Raw genomic sequence first — 16,530 nt, forward strand, 5'->3', positions numbered from 1 at the left:
GATTGGGTTCCTCCGAGAAGCATTTCAGACATGATGTCCATCAATTATAAAGGTTTTGGCACTTCCAAGAGAGGGATAGTTTTGTGGCAAAATGCGTGCATTACTTTAATTTGGGTTGTGTGGCAGGAAAGAAATGCTAAGATATTTGAGGATAAAGTTAGGAATTCAGAGAATCTATGGGATTCCATTCACTTCCTTGCTCCTCTTTGGGCTTTCTGTTCCGTGGTTTTTAAGGGCATTCCCTTTAACGTGTTACAAATAGATTGGCTAGCAGTGTGTAGTTCCAATGGGATGGTCTAGCCAAAAGAGCTTGTTCGTAGTTTTCATAGTGTAGTTTCTTGATCTTTTATTGTGTTATTTAGTTTTATCTTTGGTGGGAGGATTCTTCATCCTTCTTTTTCTATCATTATATATATTTGTTGTTTCCTATCAAAAAAAAAAAAAAAAATTATTGTGGCTCCATTGGATTGACTAATTTATTGACAAGTGACTCCCAATCTCTAATAACTGTTCAAGTTTTTGAATAATGTTGTTTTATTTATTAATGATTTCCTAATGGTTAATTAAGTTTTTATATTAGTATTTATATAAGGTTAATTTCATTGATCTTTCCTAAGATTTTGGCTAAATAACAAATGAGTTGGGTAGGGCCGTATTTGATGAAATTTCAAACCAATAAGAGCCAAACGTATTTAATCAAAACCTCAGGACAGGTGAGTGAAATCAACCCCATTTATACATATACATACATATGTATGTATGTATGTCTATTTATAATATTTGTAACCATATTCCAAGTTGGTGCATATTTTATACCTTAGAATGTTAATTCACGTAGCGCATACTGGAAGAAAACTATTCCAAGTTTCATAATTGTTTTAGGCTCCATTACAATAGATAATTTTTTGACTAGTGACTCTTGATCTATAGTAACCATTCTAGTTTTTGGCTAATAAATTGTCATAGTTAATAATGGTTTATCAAGGTTTTATACAAGTTTCCACACACCCACACACATACATATGCGTATCTGTTTATAATATTTTATCCATATTCAACATTGTTGCATATCGTAAACCTTAGAATGCTAATTCACTATTAAAAGGTCCTCCAATTGTGGCAGTCTACTTGTAAGAGCTGATTCTTAAATATATGTTTCCACAATCATTCCATACTATTCTTTGGGTTTAAACTTTAATTTTAGATAGGTCTTTAAGAATATGTTTGGTTGGCTAGATAGGATCAGATGAGATATACATATTATGCCGTATTTATGTAATGCTTATATATATACATAGATAGATATTGCATACCAATGTTTGCTATTAAAAAAATATGAAATTGATCTCATGTTTAGCATTATTTGAAAATCATTCTATAATCTATAATCTATAATTTAATAAATCATTTCTTATTTCTTTGTTAATAGTATTCATGATTAAAATATTTAAAATTTATAAATAAAAAACTATCACATTATGCTTTTAAATACATAGTAGCAATTTGTATATATACTAAATAATACTATATATTAGCATTATTTTAGGTTGAGTTATACACATTTTTTTAAATTATACACATTTTTTTAATTCTTTTCTTTTTTGAGCTAAAATTTTATTTTTTTAATCAAAATTTCTTGTTTTGCAAAATGAGCAACATAAAAAAAAAAAATTAAATGAAGAAAATTGATAAAAGAAATAAATTTATGATCCATTGGATATTTATATTCTAATTCTCAACTTTGAATTATAATATCCCATGTAGAGATGATATAAAAAAGGTTAGATACCTTATCTCATCCTTTATCCCATTAGCATTATTTTAGGTGGTACTCCTTAAGTACTATCCAGGACATCAACAAAATCTACAAAAAGGGCAATCCGTCTCTACTCATTGTTCCAATTTAAATGTACTTCATGCATATATGTAATTTTTTTTTCTATTTATTTTTCAAAGTGTAAAGGAAAAGACTTAAAATACACAACATGAAATACATGAAAATGGGAAAACAATACCTGATATGGTTTGCAAGTTGATAACTATGCCTTGACTCACCGAAACTGTTCCTTGTCTAAAATCACGCTGAATTTGGAAAGCCCTTATACTTGCAGTCGAACCAATGACCTTTAATCCAACTTTGGTGAGCTGACTAGTATTGTATCATTTCTACTATAAAATCCAGGGCCCTAACCCCATCTCTAACATCATAGAACTGCCAAAACTACTAATTGAAAATTTACCTGCAGTTCCTACATTTTAATTAAAAATTATCTTCATTTTTCTAAGAAGGGAATTCACCAAGTTGTTCACATTTCATGCCTTTTGATATTGAATTAATTACTTACAGTTGACTGCTGCTTAATATGCTGTAGGTGGAATTCATAATGGAGATCCTCTCCCGTCTTGTAAGCAAGCAGGTAAACTATATATGATCCATTATGCTGTTTGCAGGTCAATCAGTGGTTTATGCTTATTTAATTATTGATTTTATGAGCTGCACAGATATGGAAATACCCAAAGTTATGGGTAGGATTCTTGAAGTGTGCACTCTTAACAAAGCCTCAGTCTTTCAGTGTGTTGCTGCAGGTGAAATTCTGTTTGCTATCATAATTTATGATTTCTTCTTCTCTTTGGAAAACTTTCATTTATGAAATTTTGGAACAGACACCAACCATTACTTATTTTTCTCTGATTTTTTGGCTATCCTTTACACTGAAGAATTATCTGTTTTTGAACTTGTATTGATTTTTCAGCTACCTCCAGCGCAGCTAGAAAATGCCCTCAATAGAACAGCAGCACTTAAGGCACCCTTGGTTGCTCATGCTATCCAACCGAATATTCGGTCTTCACTTCCAAAGTTGGTGCAAAAATCAGTGTTTGTTATGGTTGAAAAGATACTATCATTGACCTCTTGACCAAACAGCTTGCTCATTTTTTATTGGATTGGATGTCCTGTTTTAGGTCTGTATTGGTAGTACTTGGAATTACTCCTGATTCTCAAACTTCAAGTCAGACTCAAACAACTCAGGCTCAAATAGCTCCACCTCAGACTGGAGATACAACCAACTTAGATAAGGAGGTGGTAACAGAAAAAGCTAAAGAATCATCTAGTGCCAGCTGAAATGACAAGTTAAAAAGAGTATGTTTCTGTTTGTTAGTTATCTTCCTCCAAACTCCTTTATTGTCAGATTTTTTTCTCTTTGTTCTTTTAATGGGGACTGTTCTTATTTGTTTTCCTTTTCATCCTCTTCTTGCCCCAACCCCCTTGTTTCTCTTTTTGTTAGATGAATCTGCACTGTAGGTGGGACATTTCTGGCCCCACCCCTCCAATGTAAATGGGTTACTGAGCTCCAAAAGCAATGGCTTATCTGTGGCAAACTTCAACTTCGATGACCTGTTGGGATGGAAGAGCCAAAGAAGGGATGGAATCTACTCGTTTTATTGCGGTCTCCATCTGGTGATAAAATAATCTGATTGCCATGTAGTTGAAAACTGCCAACCCTTTCTTCACCAAAAAATATTTACTGCTTAGGAAAAGTTAGGACTATGTAGCACTATGAAAAAAATGTAAATTGTGATTGTCTCAAGGGTTTTTGGGTTTTTCATTTTTGCCTTTTTTGTTTTTTTTCTGGAGAAATCACATGATGTTAAAAGAAATGCTAATATAGTGTATTTTTTGGATGGGCCATTGATGGTCTTGGAAAGAACAGTTATGGAATAAATGAGAAATTGTAAGGGAGGTGGAACTTTCGGTGCATGCACCCTTTTCCTTTAGTTTCCAATCGCTTTTGATGCATTGGTTGCTGCTTGATTTTGATCCAACCCGTAGTCAACTGAATACAAGTGTAAGACATTGAAGTATCCATACCTGCAGTCTGATTTCAGTGGTTAAAAAGTTAGCCAGCTTCCGTCTCAATCTTTGAAGGTGGTGGTTTATGTTGGTTGTCCGAGCATCAGTAGCCAAGTGAACTGCTTTTAAGCTCACTCCCCCCATCAGCGTGATAATCCCAACCAAGGTGACTTACTACCAACAGAGAGTTGCATGTTTAAATACTCTACCATTCACTTTTTGGTTCAAGGCTTCAAGGCTCATCTATCTATTTTTATGTTTTGCATTGCATACCTTTCTTTCAATGAAGATGGTATATAACATGATTGACTGACTAAAATGGTTACATGATAAAACCGCATAAACCCTTTGTCAATTGGCAGAAAATAATTAATTGCAAAGACAAGTCCTTCAATGCGTTACAAATTCATTAACATCGAATGGGGAAACCTAATTACAAAAGAATCAGAGTTAAACAATTCTTGATAAACTTGATGTCTGGTTATACCTCCCATGGCTATTGCTCTAAATGGGAATGCCAAGGAAAATATGAACTCAATTTATAGCACCTGCTTACAAGAAGAGACGAGAGGGGTGGTGCTGTGGTGCTCTGCTTCATACATGTCTCTGCTGAAGGTGCCAAAAGAATAATCAAGGCTCGGATGGGCGTGACCTTATCATTTCATATTGTCAGATTTGAAGCAGGAATTCCATGCATTTGAAACCAATCGGGCATATGGAATCTCTCATAAAGTACAGGCCTGACATCCTTCTGCAGAGAGAGGTGCTTGAGGAGTGGCAGGAGGACCTCCAAAAGCTATAAAAGCCATGTGATATAACAAAAGCAAATCAAAATACAATCTAAACATTGTTAAGAGATGCTTGGTAATGTTTTCAAGAACAGTGGTCAGAAAACAGTTTTGAATTGTTTAAGGAATAAAATTATGTTTAGAAACTTAAATATGAAAAACCGTTTCTGGGTTTATTCCTCAATGCTGTATACTTATATATAATTTAAAAGTTTCCAAAGGATTTATCTTCAATTATTGCTAAGAGCATTCTACTAAAAAGTGAAAAACAAAAAACACATCAAATTGTCCTAAAACATAGCCTGTGTGTCTTCAGAACAGATTATAAGAAAATTGTTTTCGGTCAAAAGTTTATCAAATATGTTTTTATAAGTTATAAAGCAGGTTTTTTTTTTCTTTATTTATTTATTATGAAGAACAGAAATTATACTGAGAACCTACCTGCTTATCATTAGGCTGTTCAGCGGAAAATGGAACGCACGGTATCCCATTCAATGGTTGCAGCAAGAAACTGAATGGGTTGTTATCAACAATAACAATTCGACGGAGATCCTTTGATAAACAAGATAGATCCTTCACGTGTTCCCGATATTTTCTGTGATTTACCACGAAGTTAAATATTCTCTCAATGAAACTCAATCTTGGTGACCAAAACCGATTCTGTAAATGTGTATAGCACTGAATGGGGAAGTCAAAGTATATGTTAGGAGAACCATTATGCATGTAGAGCATAATTAACTAAGATGCTAATGATTCTTTTTCTTTGTTAAAGAAAAAAAAAATGGAAAAATAGTTCAGAAGAATGATGATTTTTTCAAATCTTCCCAACTCATCAAACACTCTCATAGACATCCACAACTACATATGGATTCTCTAAAAGACTATATTTGATTGACGGGATATAATATAATATATATATATATCCTACAATTGGATAAGAAATACAAATCCTAGGATATGATTTTCAATGGGATTTGATATCCTTAGATATTGTATCTAATACACGTAATATATCCAATGAGATTCATTGTGCTATGTTATTTTTATATTTAATGAGTGAAATGAATGAAAAAAAAAATAGTATAAAATATATATTATTTTTCAATATTTAAAATAAAAATTATATTACATTTCAACATTTTCTATTTAAAAAAATGAAAATTTTCTTACTTTTAATAATCTTCATAATTAAATATTTAAACTTTATAAATAAAAGTTTTTTATATTATTTTATTTAATATATATATATATATAGTGTGTATTAAATAATACAAACATTAATATTATTTTATAATATATTTATAAATATTCTTTTAGTTCTTTTTTAACCACAATTTAATTTTATAATAAAAAGTTTTTATTTTGAAAAATAAGTAATATAAAAAAATAATAAATAAATAAATTTATGAAACATGGGATATGCATATTCTACATCTTAATAAAAGATGATATAAAAAAAGTGGATATTATATCCCAACATTTATCCTATCATATGTAAACATAGGATGAGTGATGAAATAAATTATATATATAATATTCATCCTTTTATCTTATCCTGTACCATATAAGTTAACCAAACATTGCCTAAGAGTTTCATAAGGGGAAGAAGAGGGGGACAATATAAGGTGAAAAGCACAAGACAGTTGTTCTTGATAGTATTTTTGATGTGGAATAAGATGATCATGATACTCATGAACACTAATGGCTTCACATTGTACTTTCTGGAGGAAGTCAAGGGAACAAGTAGGAGGAAAGCTTGGGCACATGAGCATAAGTATTGGACTACCTATGGCCTAGAACTTGTGAATATAAACAATAATAGGCCATCCTACATGCTGCAGTATAACAAAGGGAAAAATATGTTTCCTGGTTTCTGTTTGATGTGACTGCCACTGCTAACTGCTCACAAGGTTAACTACCAAAAAGAGACAGGAGTGCATTTTCGTTCTCATACATCTAGCCATTGAACAGAAAAAAAAACGGAAGTATCAATCAAATCATGACAGTTCAGTAATCACTCAAAAAAATTGTAGGCTTAATGCAAACTCCAGTAGTAGCTAATGGGGCATCAAAGTGCAATTGGAAATTCAATAGGAGAGTACTCACTCAACAAAGTCAATAGCCCAATTTCTTGAAGTGAGCAACATGAACTGTTTTTAGCTATATTGGGAGCTATGCCCTCAATTAAATCTTTAGAGACCCACATTTCTTTTTGGTCTTCCTCCTGTCCATTTTAGCCTATCCAGTGGAACAAGAGATTAATTGTGACTCCTAAGAAATGGAAACAACCCACAATACTTTGTTACAGTTACATGGGAAGCAGTTCATCCTACTGGTTTTCCAGCCTATTGAGAGTTGTATCATTAAAAACAAATTTTAATCGTTTCCATGTCACTTTCTTACCGTGGACCCATAACTGAAACTAACTTGTAATCCAGTTTTTTTAGTAGGTGAATCATGAATATGATAAGTGCAGGTCCAACACTACCTAGATCATCAATCTCATTTTTTCCTACCTGCATTAAGTCCTGCAGTATCTCTCTGTTTTTCTTTCCCCTTTTTGGTTCTAGAGGACTAACTAATATTTGCTTGAGTGCAAAATTCTAGCCCCACTCCAGTCCTTGGACTCCTGCATCTTATAGTTCCCACCGTTTGTCTCACATGGTGTCATACTTAGGTTTCCCATCAATTCAAACCATAAAGCATAATTAGTCTGGCTCTATCAAAGTCCATAAAACATAATTAGTCTGGCTCTATCAAAGTTCTTAATAAATTGACCCATGATACATAACCAGTCTAACTGTTCAAAGATCTTTCCTATTGTATGATTAGAATGTGTCACACAGCAGATATCATTTTGAAGGCATCTCTCTGCATCAGTCACCTAGGTCTATTTCTATGGAAGCATTCTCTTCTGATCCTTGCCCCTAGCAAACATAACAACTAAAAAAGTTGACATTTTGATTGTTTTCTGAACTTCTTTTGCACATGCACAATAGAATTCATGAATGTGAAGGCCCATGCCTTTGCAAGAGAATTGGAATAAGGAGCCCCACGCCTTTATAAGAGAGGTTTTGGAAAATGAGGCAATCCTTGCCTGCACTACATCAAATTGATACCAACCAAAAAGTAAAGATGCTCTGAAAATTGACTAATGTGGTTTGTTGTACTCCAGAGTCCAATTTGTATGAAGCATATTGGTTCAATATCCCACCCTCAGCCCAAGTGACTTGGAATCAGATTCTAATAACAACCAAATAAGTAAATAATAATATAGAAGCACCTAAAAAGAGAGGAAAAAATCTCAAGAACAACCTTTCAAACATGATTGTTCAAACTCAAACAGAAGAGTACATTTCACAGTAAGCCAAGACCATGGATCAGAATCAAATCTTATCTGGAACCTGATAAACAAGTTTTCAAACACGAGCATTCAAATGCAGACAGTAAATTTCATCTCACATTTTAGCGAATCAACCACTAAGGCTTGTCCAGATAATTTTTTCACATTTTAGGATCACCAGTCCCAAAGAGGACAGAATCTTTCTTTTGTTTTTTTATCTGTGCTTGTGCTTCTGATTTCCTTGGGCTCCATGCCTCAGATTTTTGTAACGCTTGGTGCATTTGTCTACTCTTCATAGGACATTTTGGTACTTCTACATTTCGCTTGTTTTTCTCTTTTTTTTTTTTCTTTTTCAGTAAGAAGTTTTACTAATAACTACTATCTCAGATATTTACAACCAATTGAACCATTTATAAACAAATATGACCCTATTTGACAACTCTACTAAGATGTATATGTCTTTTCTATTAAAGGAATTACAGTAAGAAGCAATAATGTCAGCAGGTGAATTCATCTTTCCACATACATTAATATCTTTCCATTACCTAAGGTTTGTAGCACCTCAAACTATTCTCTTAAATACTCTACTGAACACCAAAGAGCTCTAGCACTTTCAAGCTATCCTTACCATTGGATGAATCACTGGCAACAGTACCTTCTTTAGACTCTTTGAATCTGCCACTCCCAAGCAAATAGAATAGCATCAGGTTCACATGACAAGCTTCCTTTTTCATTTGCTAACAATATTCACTTTTATCCATCCCTAATAGTTTCCTTCTTAAGTTACAGTAATAGTAACTAATAAAAAATGGATTTTTATACTTGGTGTATATTATTAGATACCCTTTGTGTTTACTTATTAGGGGGCAGTTCATCTTGTTGTTTCAGGGGACAATGGTTGTACTTAAAGTAAAGCGGCACCAACAATCTTTCATTTTCTTATTCTTTCCTTTCCATTTTTGAAACACCCCTTGCAAAAATAGAACAAAAACTTTCATCCTTCACCCAGTTAGTTCTTCCTCTGGCATCTCTACTTCTTTCTTCTGTTCAATTGTCTTTTTATTTTATCTTCTCATTTTTATTTGTTCTACACCCTTATTTACCAGCAAGGTAACATTTTTCTTTCTGTTAGATCACAATCCCAAGTTTTCCTTTCAGTTAAAACCTGACGGTTGGTTGCAAAAAAAATCAGCAAATCAGCAAATACTTTCTCACAGAGCACGTGCAAAAATAAAAAATTAAAAACAATAAAGAAACATGTATTTGAGCACAACATTATTTATATAGCTTAGTGCATATAACAATATATTAAACAAAAGGTCCTGCACATGTTTGACCAAATTAATCTATAATGCTACTGCATAAGATTGGGGTATTAAATATCCAACATTATCTTCCTTTACAATCCAAAGTTTTTTCACCATTTTTTGTTCAGCCAATTTGCATGATATTTGAATAAATAGAGGATCATTATAAGAAATTGATTTCGTAATTCTTGCCCAAATTCCACCATTGAATTCTTTTACCTCACTTTATTTGACAGTAATGAAATCTTGCTATTTCTGAATAGGAATCATTCAGATCTGTGCTGTTTGGTCCGGCTATGCATCAACTATGCATTAGTTGATACATAATAGCATCAACAACACAAGCAACATGAAATGTAAGACATCAATTTATCATTGTCAAATTAAGATGACTCATCAAAGAGTCTTAGAAAAGAAAAACTCTTTTGTCAAACTACCATATGAACCTACCAATGATAACACCTCCTGGTTGATACACCTCAGTATCACTGATAGATAGTCTTTACCATGTTGAACCATGCTTACCACATTTCAAATGTCACTCATACAATTGAAGCAGTTTTCGGACTAGAACTCTCTTGCATAGCACATTTGTTTGCCCTAGTATCCTCATTAGAAAATAAATTTTCACAAATAAAATAAAATGTATTCAGATCTTATCCAACAGGTAATTATTGTTGAATAGAAGCAACACTTACGTGCTAACTGTTGAAGGCCGATAAAGCCGTTTACTAAATCTGTTTCCCGCATCAATTTTGTCAACAAGAGGTCTAGCATAACCTGCTTGGTATGCAAAAGCATAAATCATACAATAAAATAAAGCAATCAAGCAAAGGTCTGGAAATAGAGAAATAACATGAAAACCTTCAAGAGCAGCAGTGAAAAGAACAAGTTCTGCAAATTCACTGATCTGTTCTAAGAATTCTTGTAAACCAGGTCGTTCAAACACTGTTACGTAACTGATATTTGGTTTTCCTTCACATTCCTGCAACCCAACAAGTAACGTTAATCATTCAGCAAGAAACAAGTTAAGAAAGCAGGGGAGGGGGAGGTAGGGAGGGAGGGATGGGAAGAGAGAGAGAGACCTTGTCTGAAGATACACATTCCAACTCAAACCACTTCAGTCCAGCTTCTATTGCCTGGGTGCGTAAATGGGCAGGCAAGCTAGAGGTTTCATATGCACATACCAGAGTCTCATCCAAGTCAAGAACAACCTGCATGCCAAAAACCATATTAACCCTGTTAACTTGGATAGAGAATTAGCTTGTCCTATACAGCCAACAAGATACATCTTGCAGCAAACATATGTTTGAGCATTGATTACCCTATACATAAATCTGGAACTTTTTTTATTGACAAATGAAATTCATCAAAAGATACCAAAGGATTGTAACAGAGTACATAAATAGTATAAAGATTGCACCTAAAGGATGGGAAAAAGAAAAATACAAGTATATAAAAGAAAAGCATTAAGTGATCACTATGATCTACATAAAGTAAAAGATAAAAAAATAGAAAACAAAAAGGTATGAGCAAACCACTAGAATCCCATGGCACCCAAAAAAAGAGCAACCTCCACAACACCTTCTACTTCTTCAAAATATGAGCTCCTTACCATCAAATGTGTGCCAATTCTCCCCTACTAAACATACTATGGAAAGAATGACATTAGGAAAGCCATGGCTATATAATTTTTTAATTGAGGAGAAAATTAGGCAATCTCATAATCAAAGGGATCTGATATAATTGGGTTAGGAAAGTTTTTATTTTTTGTGTTAGGAATTTTTGTATGTATATGGGTCTTTGTATGGACTTAATATCAAGGAAGAATTTTATACCTTTGATTCCTCCCCATCCCTCTTCTTCTACATGGTATAAGAGCATCAAACTCTTAAATTTGGGAAGAAAAGGATTTTTTTTTTCAACCTTCATTGCCGAGTTGAAGATCATAGTCGACCTTCATTGTCGACCTTAAGGTTTCCTTCTCGTCTGAGTTGCACCATTGCTGCAAACACAACCTCGTACTAATGCTGCAAACCCATATCACAAACTTGACAATCGGAGACCTCAGCCATCGTCCTCATGCTATTGTCCTCACACCAACATCCTTGTGAACTCATCACGAAATTGAGATCGTGCCTCCGGCTTCACACCAATACAAATCTTCCTTCTCACAAGCCCCACGCTCCTTGCAGTCAGATTCGGTAGTGCTCTTGCAAGCCCTAGCTGCCTCGACTTTGCTCGTCTTCTTTGACATCGTTAATCTCTCTCTCAAGTTTTCTGAGCCTCTACCAGCAACGGCAATCCTCCTTGTGTTGTCAAAAACAACAGAGGATCATGTCATCCAACAATTCTCTACGACTTCCCTTCATCGCCAACAAAATCACGAGCTTTGAAGTCTTTAACCACCACAAACTATCGCCGACAGCTAAGTTCCCACACTCTGCATGTTTTTTGTTGGCCTAAGTATTTAAGCCTTTAATCTTAGCCCCTTTTATAGTTTTTTTTTAATAACAATAAAAAAAATGTCAAAGGTATTAGAAACTACCATTGTTACTACTCAATCTAAAGGAGTGATAATCAGTTAGAATGCAAGAGAATTGCAAAATATCAAGCGGCATACAGGCTTGATGGCAAAAATTACTTAAAATTGTCACAACTTGTTCATACGTTTCTTAAGGGAAAAGGGAAACTCAGTCATCTTCTGGAATTGGACCAAGGAGAGGAGACCCTCAATTTGATGTCTAGGATGAGAAAGACTCAATAATTATGACATGGTTGTGGAACTCAATGACACCTAAAATCAATGATACATGTATGTTCCTGACAATTGCTAAAGACATTTGGGATGTTGTTCACTAGAGATACTCAAAGGCACTAGATGCAGCCCAAGTGTACAAAATAAAAGTTAAGATCGGAGCGGTGAAACAAGGAAACAAGACAATCATAGAGTATGCCAATATGTTAAAAAAACCTATGCCAAGAAGTTGATCACTATCAACGTATTGAGACAAAATGTCCTTAGGATGCAACAATCAGGAAGAATTATATTGAAAAGAATTGAGTATATGATTTCTTACTTGGCCTCAATTCTGAGTTTGACCAAGTTAGAGTTTAAATACTTTGCAAAGAGTTCTCGACTTTGAATGAGACTATCCCCATTCTCCGAGCAGAAGAGAGCAAGAAAAGTGTCCTATTTGAACCTCAAAACTTGGAAGGCTCAGCTATAGTTGCTAACAAGGGCAGTGATCAAAAGGCTAGCACTGCCAATAACAAAAGGACTAATCAGTCAAGGGCTCCAAATCATGATAATAGGTATAGCCTATGGTGCACTTTACTACCAGAAGGCTAGACATATACGAGGGAAATGTTGGAAACTTCATAGTAAGCAATCCAGCAAAGAGTGGGGTTACAATGGAGAGCAGTATAGGGATAATGGACAAACACACTTGTCTTTTGTTCAACCGGTTGAAGAAAGATCCCTAGAACAAGGCGGATTCAATCAAGAAGAGATTGAAAATTTGAGAACTTTGTTAGGAACTCTTGAGAAAGCTTCAAGCACTTGCTCACTCACACTTTCAAGTAAGTTTCCTATATCCATTAGATTAAAAGTCTCAGATGAAACCTTTGCTAATTCATAGGTTATAGATTCAGATGCTACAAATCACATGACTCATTCATAACACCAATTTAATAATTATAAACCTTGTCCAAGCAGTAGGAAAATAGTCACAACAAATAGTTCATTAACCATTGTCGCAAGTGTAGGAGACATCCAAATGAGCCCTACACTTACACTTAGAAATGAGTTTTATGTTTCAAAGTTGTCTACCTCCCACTCCAAAATCTCCTCCATGAATGCATAGACTGCTTCCAACTTCCAGTCCTAAAAATCATGGAAAGAGAGAAATAGGAGAGCTGAAAATTCTGAAATGTTGGACCAAACAATGAAACAATCCTTTATTTACATGTTTTGGAATGGGTTAGGGTGCATTTAGTAGTTAGCTCATTGTCATTATTTGATTTTATAGTTTGGTTGAGTTCTAAGTGAGGCATGGAAGTTGTTTTTTGTGTATCCCTTTTCTTTTTAGCCTTCAGCACCTTGTATGCATCGTGTATACTTTTGTGTAGACTCTTGTGTGCCCTTTGGAAGGCACTTTTAATATAATTGTTTTTACCTGTCAAAAGAAAAACAAAAAAAAAAAAAACCTTCCAGTCCTGGAAGTCCCTCAAAAACCATGGTTTTCAGCTTCTTTTACTCCTTGTCATCAGTCCATCAAAAGTAGCTTTGCCTACGGAGTTTCTGTATCTTCAAGGATGCTAAATAATCTGGATAGCTCAGGTTAAGCACCTGATCTCCACATCAAACATCCCTCCAAAATACACCATGTCTGCGCCAACCTCAATCACCACAAACTTGAAAATCTATCCACATTCAACTGAGTTACAATCACAACTCACCCCATGGGAATTCTCACCTGTCTCAAGCACAGACCTTTTCCCCTATTTCCCAGCCACCATCCATCTCCATAAGCTTTCCCTTACAACAGTTGCTTTGACAAATATTTTTCAGAAAGCATTTTGGAGTCCTGAAGTCAGAAGCAAAATTTTGCAAGATTCATGGGTAAGAATATATCTTCTTCATAAACCAACCCATGGTGTATATGGTATTGTAATAAAAGTCATTCATCACCATTATCAAATAATTTTAGCTAATAATTTAACCTTCTTCTCATGGCACTGTCTCTCTTTTTCTCTTTTTCTTCCAATTTAGGAAACTTCATATTCATTGTAATCCTTCTAGAACATCCCGGTTGTCTCATTGTCTAGCTCCATTAGAGCTAGAATATCCAGAGAGAGTAATGAAGTGTATAATTTTCCATCTAATTTATTACAAATCCACACACTAAAAACATATATCCACAATACAAAGTGCTCTATACTGATTAAGCAATACTTTTATCACATCAACACCTAATCTTTAAAGTAAATATCATCCGAACTCGACAATTTCAACAAGTAGCAATCACAAAACAGCCAAAATTAGGTTTACCTGAAAACCAAATCATATTCCACAGAAACGAACAAAATCACAAATCACGCAACTAAACGAAAAAAGAGAACTCACCGTCAGCTTCTCCAGGGGACGATCATCACCACCGTCATCATCGCCGCCAACGCCACCACCGAAAGGACTATGTTCAACGACTCTAACGGGCAGCGGCGAAGAAAGAGGAGCAGAGGGCGGCTCTGGCGAGGAGTCGTGCAGCGAAAGCTCGACCACAGGCAAGGGCCTGAAGGAGGAAGCGGAGGAGGGGAGAAGAGGGTGGCGAAGGCCGATGTAGGAGAGGAGCTGAGGCAGAGATGGGGTACCTCTGAAGATCTGGAGGAAGATTTGGAGGAAGAATCCGAGCCAATTCACCACTGCTCTCCACACTTGCAGAGGCCTAGGCACGTACACTTGTGTGGGAGCCATGCTCTCCACGATCCACGATCGATGATCGATGCTTCTGGAAATGGGAAGGGAGCGATTCTGGTGTACCCCGAGGAGGAGGAGGAAGAAGGTTCTGGTGCTCTACGTGAGCATGCTGGCGTTGAGGTGGCACAATCTTATTGGAGGACAGCTGCTTCTCGCTTGACCAAACCCCCCTCTCACGCACTGTCACTCTCCATTGCAAAATTTCATTAATATAAGTTGTCTTAAGGTTTTCTTTTTTCTTTTCTTTTTGGGGATTTTGAATATATTTACTTATTAGAAACAAAATTACAAAAAGGGGAAATTATTCTTCTGAGTTCAAATTTACATATGTATTTATTTTCATTTTTTATAGTTATCCAAAATTTTCTACTTTATACTTATTTTACTTTTAGTTTTGTTAATCACTATTAAAAAATTCAAAGTTATTGTAATAATTCATAAACAATTTTAAATTAATTAAAATAATATATAAAATGACAAATTTAAAATCTAATATTAATTAATAAAGAATATTTATATATAGATAAATCAACTATATTATATTAATAAATAACATATTGTAATATATTATAATAATATAAGATCATCTTTTACGTTTTTTCAAAATTATTTATATTTTTTATAATTAAGTGACTAACTTAGTTTTTATGCTAAACATTTAGTTTAATACTATTTCATTTAAAGAATTTAAATCAAAATTATTATTATACTTTTAGAGATATAGAATATCAATAATTTAAGTTTTAAAAATTAATTTCAATTTTTAATTTTTAATAAATAACAATGATTTGTATTACATTTCCTCGTATTGTAAAATTAATTTTTAATATTTATTAATAATGTTTTTCATTTCATATTGTACACCCTCCATTTTGTCCCTTAACACATATATTTCCATTTTTATCTTTTTCTCTTATCTTGTGATCTGTTTTAGGGCATTCCTAAGATCCTTTTTGCTTGATCATTCATCACGTTCCTTTGTTAGTCTATGGTTATTCAACTCATTTTCAAATTTGAGCCTTATTTTAGAGACCATTAGAGAGTAATTTTTCAAGCCTTAACTTGGATATTTGGGGGTTTCTACAAAAGCACATCATTTTTTAAAAATATTTATTAAAATATCCTTTTCTCCAAACTATTTCTAAAACTACAACAATTTACTCTGAGTGGGATTCCATGTAAATTTCATTTGTTGAAAAGACGAGTTTAGTGTAAAATGAGAACTCATCTTTTCAATAGACAAGTTCAGTGTAAAATTTAGAACTTGGCTATTAAAAAAATAAGTTTGATGTAAAATAGAAACTCATATTTTCAATAGACGAGTTCAGTGTAAAATTCAGAACTCGTCTCTTAAACAGACAAGTTTAATGTAAAATCATAACTTATCTTTTCAACAAATAAGTTCAGTGTAAAATGAGAACTTGTCTTCTCAACAGAAGAGTTAAATGTAAAATTCAAAACTTGTATGTTGAAAATGAGTTCAGTGTAAGTTAAGGAGAATGTGGCCTTCATATGGTTCATATTATTATACAGTTAAGTGAGCCAAAATTTATACAGTTTAATTTGTTTCTGAATCTTAGTTGAAGTCCAATCCAAATTGAATATGAATTGAAAATACTTAACTCGAATTCAATCCAAATATTAAAATTGATTCAATTTAACAACAAAAGCGTATGGATTGAAATGGAATATAAAAGAGAAGTAGAAATGAGCTCCAATAAAACAAGATCAATTTAGTAATGGATTTGAATTACCCTATGCCA

General features: G+C 33.9%; 2 protein-coding genes across 3 annotated transcripts in view; one reads left to right on the forward strand and one right to left on the reverse strand.

Annotated features, from left to right (window-relative positions):
* The window catches only part of LOC100262578 (uncharacterized), a 47,766-nt gene extending 44,009 nt beyond the window's left edge, over window positions 1-3,757 (forward strand). The window contains exons 24-28 of one of the 2 annotated variants that reach the window (XM_010654995.3): window positions 2,373-2,417; window positions 2,503-2,586; window positions 2,754-2,857; window positions 2,962-3,139; window positions 3,285-3,757. In XM_010654995.3, coding sequence (XP_010653297.1) covers window positions 2,373-2,417; window positions 2,503-2,586; window positions 2,754-2,857; window positions 2,962-3,121 — 393 coding nt within the window. In that variant the 3' untranslated portion in view covers window positions 3,122-3,139; window positions 3,285-3,757. Of the gene's footprint in view, window positions 1-2,372; window positions 2,418-2,502; window positions 2,587-2,753; window positions 2,858-2,961; window positions 3,140-3,284 lie in introns of those variants that run through there. The other variant, XR_002030671.2, reaches the window with a different exon arrangement.
* Window positions 3,758-4,205: 448 nt separating this feature from the next.
* On the reverse strand, window positions 4,206-14,975 carry LOC100248837 (uncharacterized). The gene is made up of 6 exons (XM_002265524.4): window positions 14,417-14,975; window positions 10,374-10,502; window positions 10,153-10,273; window positions 9,987-10,068; window positions 5,080-5,233; window positions 4,206-4,646 (listed from the first exon to the last, which is right to left on the reverse strand). Exons 1-6 carry the CDS (start codon window positions 14,762-14,764, stop codon window positions 4,512-4,514), a joined length of 969 nt encoding a protein of 322 aa, XP_002265560.1. The 5' UTR covers window positions 14,765-14,975; the 3' UTR covers window positions 4,206-4,511.
* Window positions 14,976-16,530: the final 1,555 nt, after the last annotated feature.

This window comes from Vitis vinifera, chromosome 8 (assembly GCF_030704535.1).
Source record: "Vitis vinifera cultivar Pinot Noir 40024 chromosome 8, ASM3070453v1".
Lineage (NCBI taxonomy): Eukaryota > Viridiplantae > Streptophyta > Magnoliopsida > Vitales > Vitaceae > Vitis > Vitis vinifera.

Coding starts and splice junctions, on each gene's coding strand:
- LOC100248837 (XM_002265524.4), bottom strand. CDS start 14,764: ATGGCTCCCACACAAGTGTACGTGCCTAGGCCTCTGCAAGTGTGGAGA. Junction 10,069..10,152: donor TTTCACTGCTGCTCTTGAAG/GTTTTCATGTTA, acceptor CATACCAAGCAG/GTTATGCTAGACCTCTTGTT. Junction 4,647..5,079: donor AACAGCCTAATGATAAGCAG/GTAGGTTCTCAG, acceptor TGGCTTTTATAG/CTTTTGGAGGTCCTCCTGCC.